Source organism: Phyllostomus discolor, chromosome X (assembly GCF_004126475.2).
Source record: "Phyllostomus discolor isolate MPI-MPIP mPhyDis1 chromosome X, mPhyDis1.pri.v3, whole genome shotgun sequence".
Taxonomy (NCBI): domain Eukaryota; kingdom Metazoa; phylum Chordata; class Mammalia; order Chiroptera; family Phyllostomidae; genus Phyllostomus; species Phyllostomus discolor.
Window position 1 is genome coordinate 14,575 of NC_050198.1, and position 20,242 is coordinate 34,816.

Here is a 20,242-nt window from a genome sequence, read left to right on the forward strand (position 1 = left end):
GCCTGCAACCCAGGCATGTGCCCTGACTGGGAATCGAACCTGTGACACTTGATCCCATCTTTCTGAAAAAGATTTTATTTTTTAGAGAGGGGAAGGGGAGGAGAAAGAGGGAGAAAAACATCAATGTGTGGTTGCCTCTAGTGCACCCCCTACTGGGGACCTGGCCTGAAATCCCCCCTCCTCCATGTGCTCTGACTGGGATTTGAACCGGCAACCCTGTGGTTCACAGGGTGGCGTTCAATCCGCTGAGCTACACCACTCAGGGCTGATCTTGTAGTTTTGGAACCTGCCTCTTACTAAGACTGTTAGAAACTTTGCCCCAAATTATTCTTCAACACATGGTTGAACTCTCCTGTGTAATATGTCATTATAAAGACATAAAATGGTTTACTATAACATACTCTCTAAGTGGGCTTTTTAGGATTCCTTTTCTATTTGTCCCCATTGTAACCCCAGGAAGTTCATTGGGTGTGTTTTTCACGTACATCTTTGTACCCCTCCCCATTTGCTTGCTTAGAAAAATATCCAGATCATAGACAGTGTAAGCAGGAAATTCCAGGGGAGCTTGAACCCCCATTTAGCCCTCAGCACTGAGTGGTGTGGCTCAGTGGATTGAGTGTGGGCGTGCAAACCCAAGGGTCACCGGTTGGATTTCAGTCAGGGCACATGCCTGGGTTGTGGGCCAGGTCCCCAGTAGGGGGCGCATGAGAGCAACCACACACGGATGTTTTCCTCCTCCTGTTTCTCCCTCCCTTCCCTTCTCTCTAAAAATAAATATTTAAAAAAAAAATTAAAAAAGATACAGCCCTGGCTGGTGTGGCTCAGTGGGTTGAGCACCGGCCTGCAAAGCTAGGGGTCACCGGTTCGATTCCCAGTCAGGGCACATGCCTGGGTTGTGGGCCAGGTGCCCAGTAGAGGGTGCATGAGGCACACGTTAATGTTTCTCTCCTCTCTTTCTCCCTTCCCTCTCTCTAACAATAAATAAAGGCTATTAAAAAATAAAAAATAAATTTCTTGTGCCTGTTTGGCAGCCTCATTTCTTATATGTAAACACACACACAACCATTCGCCACTATCCCCAGTCTTGGCCGGCTACTTGCTCACTGTGCCGAGTCACCTGACACATCCCCTCCCGTCCTGCTCACGCGGACCAGGTTCCAAGAACGCGGTGATCTCAGCCCCGAGCCGCGGGTCCTGTCCCACACCTGAAGGGTGCCTCTCCTTCTGTGTTCCCCGTCCCTGGCGTTTCCTCCCTTGACCCTCACCCAATAGGTGGCCACCTCCACTAACAACACCTGCACAGGTACGTTCTCACTGTGCTTTTCAAGCAGGGGATCTGTTAGGGACCATTGGTGGGGACAGGAGAGCGTGATGAGGAGCCGCGGCTCAGGTCAAGCACACCCTGCAAGGACTCTGATGGGTCCTTGCTGAACCGCCCCCCCCACACCCCGCACCCCACCCACCCCCGCCCTGGAAAGTGGGCAGACCCAGCGGAGACACAGGGATGAAAACGAGCCCAGGCTGTGGTCATGGAGCGCAGTGGCAGAGGTCATGGTGGGTGGGGCCTAGCAACGAGAACCTTGACGGTGGGGTGGAACGCGGTAACGGGCCGGAAGCCTGTGGAGTGGCGGAGAGTCCGGCCTGCCCACAGCCGGGAGCCCACTGGCAGGACCTCCCAGAGACGCAGGGTTGGCCCAGCCCCCTCTGGGGGCTCTGCGCAGACGCCGAGAGACGCCGCGCTGGGCAGTGGAGCCCCGCCTCCTTTGCTGTGTGTGTCCTGTCGTCGGAGAGTCGAGGTAACAAACGTGTGCCCTATCACCTTCACGTTTGTGAAGGGTACGGTTCACGGCCACTGGGGCCCTGCCCCGTGTCGTGCTGCCGTCATCTCCAGAACTTGCCCACCCTCCCCCGCAGGCTGGAAGTCCGTCCCCACTGGACGCCAGCTCCCCGGCCCCCTCCCCAGCCCATGGCAACCGTGGTCGCTTCCAGCTGATAACCTTGGCCTAGGTGCCTCCTGAAAGTGGCATGAGACTGTATTCGTGCCTGGTTTCACTGGGCAGACTTCCCTTCATGGTCTACCCATGCCAGAGTGTGTACAAAAATTCCCTTCTTTTTCATGCCTGAGGACTCTTCCCCCACGGGGTAAACAGACCACATTTTCTGTCTCCAAATACCCGTGGGTGGACCCGGGGCTTGTTCCCGCCTCTTGGCTACTGTGAATAACGCTGCTTTGAACATGGGCGTGCGAGGGTCTGTGTGAGCCCCTACTGTGGTCTCTTTTGGGGTATGTATCCAGAAGTGGGGTGGCTGGATCTGGGGATAATTCCATGATGAGTTTTGGGACTCGCTCTTGTGCTTTCTTGGTCCTCCTTTATTGTATTTTGAGCCCCTGGCCACACACTGCTTGTTTCACTCACTCTTGATGGTTACCGGCTGCGTCTGGGTGTTGTTTACATTTTGATTCCCGTTGGCGGGTCCCTTGTGGCACGGACTCAAGCAGCAGAAGGTGAGTGTGCACACCTGGGGAGACTGAAGGAGGTGGGAGGAGCGAACCAGTCACGGACCACAGTGCCCGCCCCCCCCCCAGGGCGCCTCATTCCCCTGTGGCACCCAGCAGGTTCCGTGCCCATTCTGAGGCCTTGGTACAGGGCACTTTTGTGCTGTCATCGTCCAACTGCCGTCCTAATGGTTCTAGGTTGCTGGTAGTTCAGGGCCCCGGTTCAAGTTCATTCACACGCTCCGACAACATCCACCTCTCCCGGAGGCTGCTCTGCGTGTGTCTTCTTGACCTTGTTCCCTCTCCTCTTTTGTGTTCCCAGTTATCTGACACCCAGGGAGTCTCTCTGTCTAGTGGGGGGAAAATCGGACTGCCCTTGAGAAGAGGCGGCTTTGTGCACGGTGTTCCCGCCCTTAGCTCCTGGAGGTGCTCGCCTGAGCCAGGGACGCCGCAGAACCTGGGCCGTGTGTAAGGGCTCTGTGGCCACCGTCACTGGGCGCCGGCGTGTCCCAGGACACTGCACCCACAGGGTCCCCATCTTAGGGAAACTGTTTCACAGTTCCGAGAGCCGTGTTTAATTCCAAAGGAGGGACTCCATGGGCCTTTCAGGCTAGGAGCCAGAGTCTGGCTGGATATTTGTGTTTTAATCACTTTTAAAGTGCCCCTCACCCCCAAGGTCCCTGCCCACCGAGAGGGCGTAGCGATTCAGATACGCAGCCACCCAAGCCAAACAGGTAGGAAGGAGGAAGTGTCTCGGGGGAGGAGTTGTGGCTGTGGGGTTGTCCCATGGTGCAGCCACTTTGGGGAACACGGGGTGGGGGGGGGTGGTCCTCAATACATAAAGCAGCCACCTTGCGCCTCAGCAATGGCGCTCCTAGGTACATGCCCAAGACAGATTCAAACATACACCCAGCCCTAGCCAGGTGGCTCAGTAGGCTGGAGTGTCATGCCCACACACCGAAGGTCGTGGGTTCGATCCCCGGTCAGGGCACATGCCTAGGCTGCGGGTTCGATCCCTGGTCGGGGTGCGTGCAGGAGGCAACCGATCGGCGTTTCTCACATCGGTGTTTGTGTCTCTCCGTCTCCCTCCCTCTGTCTCTCTCTCCAAAATCACTATCATTATATCCTCGGGTGAGGGTTAAAAAATAAATGCAAAATAAAGTCAGTTGAACAACTACACCCACACAGGGACTCGCACATGAATGCCCAGGGCTGCATCGTCTATAATAAATAGCCCCCAAATGTCAACGACGGTCCATCCACTGCTCTACATGGGCCAATAAGCTGCAGGCTGGAGTAGGCACACAGCGCACTATGACTGCTCCGTGGAAAGGAATGAAGTACTGATGCATGTAAGGGTGAACCCCCCAAAACACGGTGCTCGGTGATGAGCCGGGCCCTAGGGCTGTGGGTCGTGTGGCTGCGTTTGTATGGCGTGTCTGCAAGAGACAGATGTGCAGAGACAAAGAGTGAGTCAGGGCAGCCCCAGAGCCTAGGAGAGAGAGAAGGAGGCATAACTGCACACAGGGGCTGAGAACATCCTGGAACGAGAGGCTGGCGGTGGTCGCATAGGCTTGTGGAGATGCAGGGACCACTGAACGGTACACTTGCAAACGCTGGATTTCCTGTGTGCCAAGGATGTCTCAGTTAAGCTGTTTTGACAGAGGAACCACAATGGAGCCGTGGTGGAAATGTGCCCGGGGGGGCAAAAAAAAAAAAAAAAAAAATGAGCTGCAGGCGCCTGTGGGCCACAGCAGAACAGTGTCTCCTTTTTAGGATTCTCTGAGGTGCTCCTGCCCTGGAGCAAACCGTGTAGAACCTACAAAGCGGCCCCCTTTCCACTCAGTTCCACGTCGAGAAGCCTCCGTATTCCAAATTTTTCTTCAAGGGTTTTAAAGTGCTGGATACGTGTAGCGTGCACTGGGTACGTTAGGGACCCACAGAAGTTTGATGAGGGGACATCTAGACCAGTGTGGCAGCACCCTTCCCAGTCCCCTTGGGCTCGTCGGGGGCTGGGCTGGAAGGGGCCCATTAGCAGAGAAGGGACCAGCTGGTGTGTGAAGGGAGTGTCGAGTTTCTGGGGGGAGTGAGCCCAGAGGGAGGGCTGGAAGTCTTGTCTTCCGGAGCCTAAAGCCGAAGTGTCCGTTTCTCTCCCTCCTTCGCATGAGGTCGTGGAGATTCATACGATTTATATCATAGCGACAAAGCTGTCCTCTGCCTCACGATGACCATGTGGTCTGGGTGGCCGAGATGCTGGGCTTCTTTCTTAGGAGTTCCGATTTAACAGCTCCAGCTCATCAGCTCTGGGTAGGAAATCGTTATCCAAAACAAACAAACAAACAAACAAAAACCAAAAAAAAAACCTTTAGCGTGGACATCGTAATTCATGCCAGCACCCTGTGTGCAATGACCCTGCAGGTCTTACGCCCCTGTGTCCCAGCACATGTGCCGGGGGGCCTGCACCGCCTCTGCTCCCTCGCAAACCGCCTTCACCCGTCCCTGCCTTGCAAAACCCCCTCACCAGGCAGACACATGTCCCTGGAAGTCCCTTTTCTGTGGGGTTGCTCAGCAGGACAGCCAGGGCTGCGACACAAACGTGCTGGGGAGAACCCGCTGAGTTGAGGACGAAGCGACTTCTCGAATGTGGCTTTGCCCGCACTACAGGATGGTTTAGCGCCCGGGTTGGAGGCCCCGGAATCTCTGGCCCACGCCTGGGACGTCAGAGGGAGGCCGGGACTTTCGCTTGTTCGTTACATTTGATGTTCGTCTCGGGATTATTCTCTTGACTGTCCCATACAAAAGGCGAGTGGGCTTGAGTGGTCCCCTGTCCCTTGGTGACAGACTGAGCCACTTGAGCCTGTGTGGCAGCAGAGGTGGCATGCTGTCTCTTCCCTGCACTTGAATTTCCTCTGGAACACCTTCCATCCCCTTGAGCATGTGGGTCCTGCTCTCCAGCCCTCGCACACACCCCCACCCCGCAGCCAGCTTGCAGCTGCTGGGTGCTGTATTTATCACAGAAGAAACACTCCCAGCCCTCTCAATACACTCAAGCTGACTGTCTCGTTCCTGCCGACGCACCAGTTAAAGTGTTCCCTCCAAATAATTTGTTCAGGATGACCTGGCCCAAAGGAATGATCTTTCTTTCTTTCTTTCTTTTTTAAAGATTTTATTTGTTTATTTTTAGAGAGGGAAGGGAGAGAGAGAGAGAGACAGAGACAGAGGCATCAATGTGCAGTTGCTGGGGGCCATAGCCTGCAACTTAGGCATGTGCCCTGACTGGGAATCGAACCTGTGATGCCTAGTTCGAAGCCCACATTCAATCCACTAAGCTACGCCAGCCAGGGCAGGAATGATCTTTCTAAATATGCATCTTCTATGAACATCTGGCCACATGGAGGGATTCCTGCCGACGGTCGCTAAGGTCTCTCGCCCTGTGCCTCTTGCTGGGACCCACAGGATGAAGTCTGTACCCTACGATGTGCTCTTTGAAGCAGCTTCAATGTCCCCTGCTGCTCCCTCTTTCCCCCCTTCTGTCCTTTTATTGCTCTATGTAAGCCCGTTTTCTCCTATGAAAAAAAAAAAAGGAATGGACTTTCACCTTCAAATACAGAGACAGAACAAAACTCACTAGTAACCCCAGTTGTTTGAGTCTTCATATAGTCTATGATGCACAAAAATAGGAGCATGCATGATACCTGCTTACAGTTTTCTTTCCTTCATTTTGTTTTTAAATCCTTGCCCGAGGATATGTTCATTGGTTTCAGAGAGAGAGAAATGTGTCAGTTGTCTTCCATACATGTTGCAGCTGGGGCTTGAACCTGCACCCTTCTGGTGTACGGGGCGATGCTCTAATGCACTGAGCTTGTTGTCCTCATTTTCTTTTTTTTATTTAAAGATTTTATTTATTTATTTTTAGAGAGGGAATGGAGGGAGAGAGAGAGAGAGAAACATCAATGTGCGGTTGCTGGGGGCCATGGCCTGCAACCCAAGCATGTACCCTGGCTGGGAATCGAACCTACGATGCTTTGGTTCGCAGCCCGAGCTCAATCCACTGAGCTACGCCAGCCAGGGGCTGTCCTCATTTTCAGTGTGCTCCACCACAGACATTTTCCCATGTTGCTGAATGCTCTTTTATTTTAATGTCTGCTTCATACCACACTGAATTAATTACTTTATTTTTAAGTATATTTGATTGATTACGCTATTACAATTGTCCCAATTTTTTCTCCCCTTATCCCCCTCCATCCTGCAGCCCCCTCCCTCCAGCATTCCCCCCCCCCCCCCTTAGTTCATGTCCATGGGTCGTACATATAAGTTCTTTGGCTTCTCCAGTTCCCATACTATTCTTAATCTCTCCCTCTCTATTTTCTACCTACCACTCATGCTTCTTATTCCCTGTACCTTTTCCCCTATTCCCCCTCTTCTTCCCCACTGATAACCCTCCATGTGATCTCTATTTCTTTGCTTCTGTTCCCGTTCTAGTTGTTTGCTTGTTTTTTGTTTTTTTTTTTTAGGTTTGGTTGTTGATAGTTGTGAGTTTGTTGTCATTTTACTGTTCATAGTTTTGATCTTCTTCTTTTTCTTAGATAAGTCTCTTTAACATTTCATATAAAAAGGGCTTGGTGTTGATGAACTCCTTTAACTGGACCTTATTTGGGAAGCACTTTATCTGCCCCTCCATTCCAAACGCCACCTTTGCGGGATAGAGTGATCTTGGATGTAGGTCCTTGCCTTTCATGACTTTCAATACTTCTTCCTAGCCCCTTCTTGCCTGTAAGTTTTCTTTTGAGAAATCAGCTGATAGTCTTATGGGAACTTCTTTGTAGGTAACTGTCTCCTTTTCTCTTGCTGCTTTTAAGATTCTCTTCTTCTGTTTAATCTTGAGTAATGTAAGTATGATGTGCCTTGGTGTGTGCTTCCTTGGGTCCAACTTCTTTGGGACTCTCTGAGCTTCCTGGACTACTTGGAGGTGTATTTCCTTTGCCAGATTGGGGAAGTTCTCCTTCGTTATTTGTTCAAATAAGTTTTCAGTTTCTTGCTCTTCCTCTTCTCCTTCTGGCACCTTTATGATTTGGATGTTGGAATGTTTAAAGTTGTCCTGGAGGTTCCTAAACCTCTCCTCATTTTTTTTTTTTGAATTCTTGTTTCTTCATTGTGTTCTGGTTGAATGTTTATTTCTTCCTTCTGGCCAAAACTGTTGATTTGAATTCCAGTTTCCTTTCCATCACTGTTGGTTCCCTGTATATTTTTCTTTATTTCACTTTTCATAGCTTTCGCTTCCTCTATTTTGCAACCATACTCAACCAATTCTGAGCATCCTGATTATGAGTGTTTTCAACTGTGCATCTGATAGGTTGGTTATCTCTTCATTGCTTAGTTCTATTTTTGGAGCTTTGATCTGTTCTTTCATGTGGACATTATATTTTTGTCTCGGAGCACCTGTTATGTAGTAGGGGGCGGAGCCCCAGGTATTCACCAGGGCGGGGCAACCCAGTTTGCTGCATTGTGGCACTGTACGTGTGGGGAGGGTCTGAGAGGGAACAATTCCACTTGCTTGGCTCTCACCCCACTTTCAGTCACTTCCGCTGCTACCCACAAGCAAATTGGGCCCTTCTGGTGCTGATTCCCAGGTGGGTGGGTTTGTGTATGTTCTAGGACCCTGTGGGCCTCTCCAATGAACTCTCCCGTGAGGCTGGGAATTTCTCCCACCACTGCAAACCCCACAGGTGTTTTCAGTTAGAGATTTTGAGGCTTTATTTCCCTGCCCTGGAACCCTGGGTTGCACAGTCTGTCTCACTCCCCAGTTGTTCCTCCTGGTTTATCCACATGCAATGGTGGGACTGCCTGCTCCACCAGCCACTGCTGGCTCACCCAGTCCTCCTGTCCCTGTCTTCCCACATGTCCTCTCCGCCCTGGCTGCCTATGTCTGCCCCTCCTACCAGTCTGGATGACTGTTTCTTTTACTCCACAGTGGTCAGACTTCTATACAGTTTGATTTTCTGGTGGTTCTTGTTATTTTTTGTTTTCAAATGTTCCGTTGTCCTTCTTTTCGTTGTGTGAGGAGGCAAAGTGTATCTACCTATGCCTCCATCTTGGCCAGAAGTCTGAATGAATGACTTTAATACCTACCAGGTATTGCAGTGTATTTATGTGCCAGAATTAATGCTCCATTACTTCACAAGTTTCTTTCCTTTTATTTCCAAAAAAAATTATGGTCATGACAAATATCTGAAAGTATTGCACAGCCACACATTACTTAAAAAATCGTAATCTGCTGTCATGAACCCCATGTTGACTGCAGGAAGCTAGTCATACCGGAGTGCCTACGGCATGGTTCCTGTCTTGAAAATCAGGCAGAATTGAACCAAGGTGTTTGGGGACACATGCTGAGGGGAAGAACTAACGACAAGCAGGGATGAGGTGATATCTTATCTCTGAAGCTGAGTTGTGGCAATGTGCATTTTTGTTGTACACTTAGATTTTGTGTGCTTTTCTTTGTGTGTGCCATTGCTCACAATGCAAACAGCTGGAAAAACACATCATCCCTGTAGCCCAGTTAAAATGTGTTTGTAACTCAGCACAAAGACTTCCATTCTGTTCATATCCACAATCCTATTGCACACGTGAGTTTGCAACACGCTGCTTGTACTTGGTATATTGTGGACATCTTCCTTTTGGTCATATGATGATTTAAAAAAAGATTTTATTTATTTCTCGAGAGAGGGGAAGAGAGGGAGAGAGCGAGAGAAACATCCATGTGTGAGACATACATGGATCAGTTGCCTCTCACATGCCCCCAACTGCCCAGCCTGCAACCCAGGCATGTGCCCTAACCAGGAATCAAACCGGTGACCTTTTGGTTCATAGGCCAATGCTCAGTCCACTGAGTCACACCAACGGGTGCTGGTCACATTATGTTTCAATGGCCATAATCAAAAGGACTAAAACGGTCCAATAATGGAGAAGCTACGAGAAAATGGAACCCTCGCACATAGCTGGGGGGAGGGGGCGGAGAGGGGAATGTAGAAATCTCCCCACCGGCAGTTCCTACCATCATCTCCAAGGGGCAGCTGCTTGGAGAAACAGTTTATTACCACTTTGTTCAGAGTGGAACACACACAGTATGACCCACGCGTCTCACTCCTGGGTAGCTACTCGCAACAGATGAGAACGTGTATGCTCGTACAAGGTTTTATGTGCAAATGTTCATCGCAGCGTGACTGTTAAGTGCCGAACGGTAGAACCGGTGGGCATGTCCCCACAGCTGAGGAGCGCCTGAGCGAACTAGGGCGCACCCGTACATCTGAACAGGACTCCGCAACGTGGGTGACCCTTGAGGGCAAAGTGAGAAGGGCCAGACCCGAGTTGGCTCTTGTGACGGGCTGTCCCGGGCCTGTGGGTCCCACACTCACGACGCCGTATATTGATTGCTTTGCAGTTCCCCTGGAGTCGCGGTCACCATGAGCTTGCTTGTGCACAGCGCCCACCGCCCAATGGCGAGCTTCGCCGTCGGCACCCTGGGCTGCATCTTCTGCATCATGTCCATGGGCCTGGCCGAGTGGCGGGTGTGGCACATGGATCACACGCCCCTTGTCCCCGGGGGCCTGGCCTGCGTGGGGATGTGGAAAGTCTGCATTTACCGCCCCAGCAGCTACTCCAAGACACACATCACCTGCCACCTGTACCGCTACACGGACGCCTACCCGCCTCCGGACATCCGCGCCGCGCAAAACCTCCTGCTGGCCGCCAGCCTCCTGGGGCTCCTGGGCAAAGAGCTGCTCGCGCTGGCGCTGCGGAACGTCTTCGTGGACAGCCGGCACGCGGACGCCGCGCAGAACCTCTTCCTCGCCGCGGGCACTCTGAAGGTCGCTGCGGGCACCTGCATCTCGGTGGCCGTGGTGTGCAACTACCGCTCGGTGACCAGGGCGGCGGGCATCGCCTTCCCGCCCTCCTTCGCCTTGCCCTTCAAGCCGAGGGCCCAGGACGTGGGGAATGCCAGCAGCGTGGCGGTCCTGGCCGCCCTCATGATGCTGCTGAGCGGCCTGCTCTCCTTCTTTTACAAAGTGCCCCCCGAGAGCCAAGTGCATCCCGTCGTGGCAGAGATCTGAGATTCCTGGCCGCGCCGGCTCTGCGGCTCTGCAACCGCGAGATGACCGGGTGTGTCCGGGGAGTGTGATCAGGGTGCTCTAGGAAAACAGTTTCCAAGGTCTGGAGACGGCGGCCAAGTGGCCCTTCGCTCTGTGTGTGCACGGGGCTCTTGCATTCATTAAAAAAATAATAATAAAATAGTCCCCAAAGACCAGCTGCCCACGCGTCTTACTGAGTCTGAATTTTAATTCCTGTTGCGTGAGTAATAAGAGTTTCTGAGAACCTCACATCTTTTACACTTTGGCTAAAAACAACAGGCCTTATTTCCTGTGGTATATCCATCTGCTGGTAACTAGTAACATCTATCTCAGAACATTTTCCGAGTGTGCAGAAGTACAGTAGTATAAGCAATTTCTCCCACGCCCACTACCAGACTCAACAATTACCAAGATTCTGCCATATCACCTTTCTCTCTCCTTTCTTCCCCTCCGAATCTGCAGGGTCCGGCAGAAAGTAAGGCCTGCTTGAGTGTGTTAGTTAGGGTAATAATATGGGTGTCATAATTTATCATTTTTATTTTAATGTTTCACATGAAATGTCATACGGTATGCTTGGTGTAATATTGTTATGTTACAGAATTACAGGCTAATCATTTTGTAATACAAGATTTTATGATAAGAGAGGCATTATTTGTGCCAGACCCTCTATTTTTCTATTTCCAAAAGACTTTATGTTTTCAATATTTTATTTTAGACTTTAGAGACAGCAAAAGGGAGAGAGAGAAACATCGATGTGAGAGAGAAACATGGATGGGTTGCATTCTGTAGGCACCCTGACTGGGGACCGAACCTGCAACCCAGGCATGTACCCTGACTTGGAATTGAACCTGTGACCTCTAGGTTTGCAGGATAATGCCCAACCAACTGAGCCATACCAGCCAGGGCTCTCCAAAGGACTTTGTTTCTTTTTTTTTTTTTTAAGATTTTATTTATTTTTTTTTAGAGAGGGAAGGGAGGGAGAAAGAGAGAGAGAGAGAGAAACACCAATGTGTGGTTGCTGGGGGCTATGGCCTGCAACCCAGGCCTGCAACCTGGCTGGGAATTGAACCTGAGACACTTTGGTTCGCAGCCCACACTCAATCCACTGAGCTACGCCAGCCAGGGCTATTCAAGTTTTTAAATGTGTTTTGAGGAATGTGTAAAGTAGTTTTCTTTTCATTGGGTTGTTTCCAGAATGGGGACCTTATGAAAAAAGTTACTGTACACAAGTGTGCTTGGACTTATGTGTGAGTGCAAATTGTCAGTATGTGCACTTGGACTTAACATGAATGCAAATTTTCATCTCTCTGGATACAGTGGAGCAGGATGGCTGGGACAAGTGGTAAGTCATTCTCACACTGTCAACACATAGTTACTTACTCTATTCAGCATCTATAGTCACTTTTGGGTGGTGGTGGTATTTCCTCTCTTTTGGGGATTAGTGATACCACAGTTCAGATAATTGTTACAAAATTTGCATTAGAAGCATAGGTCTTGTTTATACAGATCTCGGTAACTGCTCCCAGAAGCCCATGCAATAGGTATGCCCTTGTGGGGGAAAAGATGCCTTTTTCTCTCAAACCTCATGGGTGGTCTAACTAACTTGAATGCCCTCAATCGATTACATTCCAAAATTATGTTTAGGGGCAAGCCAGGAGAGACAACAACCAGCTGCTTCATTCACTGATGGCTTCTTTCAGCAAATATTAACTGGATGTCTTCTGCGTGAGACGTGCCTCCCAAAACGTTCGATGAAGAACTTTGGTGGCATAACATACACATGTCACAAACCCCTACATGATGGCTCACAGCTCTTCCAAAGTTTAAAAGGATTCCATCCAAACTAAACAATGACTTGGGGGAAAAGTTGCTTGTAGATTAAAAATTCGACGTTCTCCCTGGTGTCTCAGTTGCACACAGAGGGTCACGTGGAGTTCCCAGGACAGAAACCAGAGGGCTGACCTGAAATGTCCTTCATCTTAAAACATTCAAGTCTGTGAGAGCACAGTGTTTGAGAACAATTTTCCCCATGACATAAGTCTATCAGCTCTTCTATTTGTTTATTTATTTATTTTTAGAGAAAGGGGAATGGAGGTAGAAAGAGAGAGAGAGAGAGAAGCACCAATCAGTTGCTTCTCACATGCCCCCAAGTGGGGACATGGCCTACAACACAGGCATGTGCCCTGACTGGGAATCAAACACGCAACCTTTCGGTTTGCAGGCCGGCATTCAATCCGCTGAGCCACACCAACCAGGACTAGTCTATCAGCTATTTAAATACGTGTTCTCAAAACACTGCCTGTGGTCCCAGGTGGGATGGGTGTTCTGCTAGAATGTTCAAGAGACCCTTTGCCTCTTTGGGGTTTAAATTCTTTCTTTAATTGAGTTTTTGGGGTGGCATTGGTTCACAAAATCATACAGGTTTTGAGTGCACAACTCAACAAAACATCATCTGCACACTCCACTGTGCTCCCGTTGCCCCAAGCAAAGTCTTTCCATCCCCATTCATTTCCCTTTGCCCACCTGCACATACCCCCCTTTCCCTCTGTGTCTATGGATTATGTGTATATGTTTTTGGGCTAATGCCTTCACCTTCTTTCATTTAGGTCCCCTCCACCCACCGACAGCTGTCAATCTGTTCCATGTGTCCATACCTCTGCTTGTATGTTGTCCATCAGTTTATTATGTTCATTGGATTCTACATATAAGTGAAATCCTGTGGTACTTGTCTTTCTCTCCCTGGCTTATTTCACTCAGCACATGTAATCTCCAGGTCCATGCATGCTGTCACAAAAGGTAAGATTTCCTTCTTTTGTATGGCCAAGTAGTATGCCATTGTATAAATGTACCACAGCTTTTTTATCCACTGGTCTACTGACAGGCACTTGGCCTGTTTGCAGATCTTGGCTATTGTAAATAATGCCTCAATGAACTGATTTATAGTCAACCGGCTCTTCTTCTCTGATGGAGATTTTGTAAAATTGTGACAGCATTCTTTGGTAAATGTCCTTTCCCTGCTGGCCATTATTTGCATAATGTCCTTAGAACTGGAAGGGAATCCCATGCTTTTGCATTTAGTTAGAGATCCTGGCTTCCTTTGCATGTGTGTGAAGGAGCTGCATGACCTCTGAGTCCCCTTTGGACCTGTAGGGCTGGCCTTGGCCTCAGTCTTACCCATTCTTTGTGCAACTACAAGAATGGCTTGTGAAATGCTTCTTAGGTAAAAATCTCATTTCCTCCAATGAAATCTTGCCTACATAGTAGGTATATATAAGGCCAACCTTACAAATAGGGTTGAAAGAGGATATGTGTTATTTAAGTGGATCAAACCACAAGTTACTTGGGAAAAAAAGAAGCTTTTGGGAGACACACTTATTATGAAGTTTGCTTGCACTGTCACCACGCAGACAGTGGCATGTTTGCCAACTGGTGGTCACTGGGGGAAGTGATGGAACTGGTTTGGGCTGTGAAAAGTGATTTTTGATCCTCCACTGCCTTAAGTCTCAACATAGAGCAAGGTGATGGATCCTAAAGGCTTTAGACACAAAAAGCAAGGGGAGCCCTAGCTGCGTGGCTCACTTGGTTGGAGTGTCATCCTGTAAGCCAAAAGGTTATGGGTTTGATCCCCATTCAGGCACATTACTCATGTTGTGGGTTCAATTCCTGGAAGGGGTGTGTATGGGAGGAAACCAATCTATGTTTCTGTGTCACATTGATGTTTCTCTCTGTCTCTCTAAAATCAATAAACATATCCTCAGGTGAGGATTTTTTTTTAAAAGCAGGGAGGGGACTACCTTGGCAGGGTCTGCTTTGGGGTAGCAGGGAAAAGAATTTCAAGACCTTCTGAAGGGCTTTTTGGAGAGATTTTTAAGGGCTACACAGGTTATTTTTTTATAGGAATAAGGCAAGGCAATGTGTCCTCTGCATTTCCCTTTGGTGCAATGCAATACAGAGTGTTCTGTGAGGGCTGGCAGGATCTCTTTCCTTCTTCCTCCCCCTAGAAATCCTTCCAAGGTAAGCAGGAGCCAGGGGGTGCCTCCTGGTATTTGGGCTGCAGGCACACATTGAAGAGGCCAGGGCATTTGTTGCCGACACCAGGCAGGAAGGCGCCCCCAGTGACAGCACTTACAGTGAGAGACAGAGCAGAGCGAGTGGCACAGGTCACTGCTGGCCATGCCCATCTCCTGCCCCAGCCATCCCCTCAGTCCCAGCTTGGACTCCCCGGAAACACCCACAGGTGACAGTTGTCAGAATGCCCAGTGGTTGGAGTGTTTCATGGTTCATGGATCACTTTGATGTTTCTCTTCCTGGCAGTCCCTGGGCAGCCCTGGGCCCTGTACAAGGCAGGCTAGAGCAACAGGAGGCTTGCTGTTTTCTTGGGACAGAGACAGGACACTGGGCAGGTGGCTCCATCTCCCAATGTGGGATTGAAATGCAGAGGCTCCAAGTGGCTTATCTCTGGTCAGAGGTAGTGCTGGGACAAATCCTCAGGTCTTCCCAACACAGTCCATTGTCATCATAGTCAGAGCAAGTAATACTATTAGCATCTGCTGGAGAGAGATTTTCTGATCCTGAAAGTCATTTTTCCTGTGACTGAGGTGTCTGTTTGGAGATATCACACATCGTCATGGTGTCCTCTGCATATTCTCCTTAGGACACTTGTTCTCCCTCTGGGAGATGGGTCACAGCAGATGGAAGATCACCCCTGTTGGCCTTGCCTAGACTCCTCATGTTGGGGTGGAGGGGCCAGACTCCCCCAACAGAGACAACCAGGCTAGCCATGGTAGCATGCATGGCACTCTGGGAAATTTCAAAAGGCTACCAAGACTCCTGACTGGCCTCACTTCTGTTAGAAACCTAAACATACAAATCATAGATTTCTTCCTGCTGCTGAAGCATAGGCATAAAATTACAGAGAAAACATTGCCTTCTTTTTGAAATTACCAATAAATTCCTCCCTGGCCCTGGCTAGGTAGCTCAGTTGGTTAGAACATCATTCCAGTACACCAAGGTTGCAGGTTCAATCCCCAGTCAGGGCACATACAAGATTCCACCAATGGATGTGTCAATAAGTGGGACAACAAATTGATGTTTTTCTCTCTCTTTTTCTCTTCCTCTGTTCCTAGAGTTAAATAAATAAATAGATAGATAGATAGATAGAGAAATTTCTCCCCATAATAGCTGCAAACTGGAGACAACCTAAACATTCATCAGTGGAAGAATGGCTATACAGATTGGGTGTGTGCATACCTGCAGTGCTACACAATAAACATAAACAAAGTGATGTGACACTCAGCAACACAGGTGGCTCTCAAAAACATGATGTTGAGCAAAGGGAACCCAAAGCTCATGAGGGCAAGGGTTGAGGACAGAGAGGTGAGGCATTTGTGGCTACTGACTGGCAAGAGGCATGAAAGAATTTGGGGAGACACAGGAATATTCTGTCTCTTGATTGGAGTGGAGATTACAGGGAACACACATAAAAATTCCTTGACTAGCTACAGTGATCAGACAAGAAAAAGAAATAAAAGGCATCCAAACTAGAAAGAAGGAAGGAAAACTGTCATTGTTTGCAGACAACGTGATAGTGTACAGAGAAAACCCTATAGTCTCCACCAAAAAAAACTGCTCAACCTGATAAGTGAATTTGGCAAAACAGCAGGATACAAAGTCAATTTTCAGAAATCGAGGGCATTTCTTTTTGAAAAGATTTTATTTATTTATTTTTAGAGAGAGGGGAAGGGGAGGAGAAAGGAAGAGAAACATCAGTGTGTGGTTGCCTCTCATGTGCTCCCTACTGGGGACCTGGCCAGCAACCCAGGCATTTGCCCTGACTGGAAATTGAACCGGAAACCCTTTGGATCACAGGACAGCATTCAATCCACTGAGCCATACCAGCCAAGGACATGAAATCAAGGGCATTTCATTACACCAACAATGAAATATGAGAAACAGAAACCAGAAAAAAAACCCCATTACTATAGCAAAAAGAAAAATAAAGTACCAGAAATAAACTTAACCAAGGAGGTAAAAGAGCTCTACTTGGAAAACTACAGGACACTGAAGAAAGAAATTAAGGAAGAAGACACAAATAAATGGAAGTGTGTGTGTGTGTGTGTGTGTGTGTGTGCGCATGCAGGTTCATGGATTGGAAGAATTAATATCATCAAAATGTCCATAGTACCTGAACAAATATTTCAAAACTTTATGTAGAACCAGAAAAGACCCCAAATAGCCTCAGCAATCTTGAGAAAGAAGAACGAAGGAGGAGGGATCACAATACCTCATATCAAACTATACTACAAGGCCATTGTAATCAACATAGTGTGGTACTGGCATAAGAATAGACACATAAATCAATGGAACAGAAGAGAGAGCCTAAAAATAAACTCAAGCCTCTATGGTCAATTAATATTTGACAAAGGGGGCAGGAGCACCCAATGGAATAAAAATAGCCTCTTCAATAAATGGCGTTGGGGGAACTAGACTGGTACATCCCCCAAAATGAAATTAGACCACCAGCTTACACCATACACCAGAATAAACTCAAAATGGATAAAAGAATTGTAAGTTGTGAGAACATATAAGTCCTAAGAGAAAACAGTCAGTAAAATTTCAGATAACTCATACATTTTTACCAATGTATCTCCTAGGGTAAGGGAAATAAAGGAAAGAGTGAACAGATGGGACTACATCAAATTAAAAAGCTTCTGCACAGACTTCCAGCCACACTGTGTCTCCTCGCACAACCAAGATAGGGACAACAAAAATTTAGAAATAGAATAACAACCAAAACTGGCAGAAAATTCATCTGAATGTAAGTCAGACAACCAAGAAGTTGAAATAGACCCATTCATCCAGACCGGTAGGAGGGGCAGAGTTAGGCAGCCAGTCAGGGTGTGGAGAGCAGAGAATGTTGGGACTGGGTGTGTAAGGCATCCGGGGTGTGCAAGACTGCAGCGGGAGGACCCTGAGTGCACAAGTGGCAGCTGGCAGACCCCGGCCAAGGGGTGGCAACTGGCAGACCCAGTGAGGCGGTGATTGTGAAGCAAGGCACTGCATGCAGCCCAGGATCCCAGCGCTGGGAATTAGAGCCTCGGCACACTGATTGAGGACACCTGTGGGGGTTGAGGCACACGGAGAGACACCCAGCCTCACAGGAGAGGTCATTGGAGGGTGCCATGGCGTGCACTAGCCCACCCACACGGGAATTGGCACCAGAGGGGTCCAGTTTGCTCGGGGGAAGCAGCAGAAGGGACTGAGGTCCCACGGAAAATGGAGCAAGGCTCATTGCTCCCTCTTTACCCCGCCCCCACATATAAAGTCACAACCCAGCGACTGGGGTGCCCAGTTCTAGTGAACACCTTAGGCTCCACCCCTCACTGTAACAGGCACGAACAGAGCAAAAAAAAAAAAAGAGATGGCTCAAACAGAAGACCAAATGACAGCCCCAGAACCTATCGTTTTAAGTGAGTGAGAGATAGCCAACCTATCAGATGCACAGTTCAAAACACTGGTGATCAGGAAGCTCACAGAATTGGTTGATTTTGGTCACAAATTAGATGAAAAAATGAAGAAAAATACACAGGGAACCAATAGTGATGGAAAGAAAGCTGGGTCTCACATCAATGGAGTGGACCACAAGGAAGAAAGAAACAACCAAACAGAAAATGATGAACAAATAAGAATTCAAAAAAAAAAAATGAGGAGAGGCTTAGGAACCTCTGGGACATCTTTAAATGTTCCAACATCTGAATTATAGGGGTACCAGAAGGAGAAGAGGAAAAGCAATAAGCGGAAAACTTATTTGAACAAATCATAAAGGAGAACTTCCCCATTCTGGCAAAGGAAATGGACTTCCAGGAAGTCCAGGAAACTCAGAGAGTCCCAAAGAAGTTGGACCCAAGAAGGAACACACCAAGGCACATCAGAATTATATTAGCCAAGGTAAAAATGAAGGAGAGAATCCTAGAAGCAGCAAGAGATAATGAAACAGTTACCTACAGAGGAGTTCCCATCAGACTGTCAGCTGATTTCTCAAGAGAGACCTTACAGGCAAGAAGGGGCTGGAAAGAAGTATTGCAAGTCATGAAAGGCAAGGACCTACATCCCAGATTGCTCTATCCAGCAAAGCTTTCATTTAGAATGGAAGGGCAGATAAAGTGCTTCTCAGAGAAGGTCAAGTTCAAGGAGTTCATCATCATCAAGCCCTTATTTTATGAAATGTTAAAGGGACTTATCTAAGAAAAAGAAGATAAAAATACATGTGTAGTAAACTGACAGCCAACTCACAATTATTAACAACCACAGCTAAAACAAAACCAAAAGAAACTAAGCAAACAACTAGAACAGGAACAGAACCGCAGAAATGGAGATCACATGGAGGGTTAGCAACAGGGGAGTGGGACGAGGAGAGAGGGGGAAAAGGTACGGAGAATAAGTAGCATAGATGGTAGGTAGAAAATAGACAGGGGGAGGGCAAGAATAGTATGGGAAATGAGGAAGCTAAAGAACTTATGACACATGGACATGAACTAAATGGGGGAAATGTGTGTGGGAGAGGGTGTGCAGGGTGGAGGGGAATGAAGAGGGGAAAATGGGACAACTGTAATAGCATAATCAATAAAATATATTAAAAAAACAGGGGAGTGAGAGAGGGAGAGAGGGGGAAAAGGTATCGAAAATAAGTAGCATACAAAAAAAAACTATGGCATATTTACACAGTGAAATACTATGCAGCAGAAAGAAAGAAGGAGCTCCTACCCTTCGTGACAGCATGGACGGAACTGGAGAGCATTATGTTCAGTGAAATAAGCCAGTTGGTGAAAGACAAATACTATATGGTCTCATCCACAAGAGGAACCTAGTGAAGAAAATAAACTAGAGAACGAAACAGAACCAGAGGCATGGAAACATGGAATAGTCTGACAGCAACCACAGGCAGGGGGTGGGGATGAGGCTGGAAATAAGGGGAAGGGACTAGGCAAGGGACAAGCGTGAACGACCCATGGACACGGATAACAGGATGGGGACTGACTGTGGGAGCAGGGGTGGGGCCTGGGTAGAGGAGGGCAAAGGGGGAAAAACTGGGACAACTGTCATAGAATACCAATGAAAATATTGAATAAAAAATTGCTTGAGCTGCACACTCAAGATTAGTATGTTTCACTCTTTGTAACTTACACCTCAAGGAAAATATAAAACCAAAAGAAGTACAAAATTAAAATTAAACCATGAAGCGTTGGCCCATTGGCTCAGGTGGCTGGAGCATTGTCCCATACACTAAAAAGTTGTGGGTCAGCCCTGGCTGGCGTAGCTCAGTGGATTGAGCGCGGGTGGGAATCCAAGTGTTGCAGGTTCGATTCCCAGTCAGGGCACATGCCTGGGTTGCAGGCCATGACCCCCAGCAACCGGGCATTGATGTTTCTCTCTCTCTCTCTCTCTTTCTCCCTCCCTTCCCTCTCTAAAAAATAAATAAATAAAATCTTTTTTAAAAAAAAGGTTGTGGGTTCATTCCCCAGTCAGGGCATATGCCTAGGTTGAGGGTTCAATCCCTGGTTGGGGAGTGTACAGGAGGCAGCCAATTGACCTTTCTCTCTCTCTCTTTCTTCCCCTCTCT

The 20,242-nt window shown here is 48.3% G+C and overlaps 1 protein-coding gene across 1 annotated transcript; it reads left to right on the plus strand.

Annotated features, from left to right (window-relative positions):
• The first annotated feature begins 9,957 nt into the window (after nucleotides 1-9,957).
• On the plus strand, nucleotides 9,958-10,605 carry CLDN34 (claudin 34). Its single transcript, XM_028523411.1, has one exon. The coding sequence runs from the start codon at nucleotides 9,958-9,960 to the stop codon at nucleotides 10,603-10,605; it is 648 nt and encodes a 215-aa protein (XP_028379212.1).
• The last annotated feature ends 9,637 nt before the right edge of the window (nucleotides 10,606-20,242 follow it).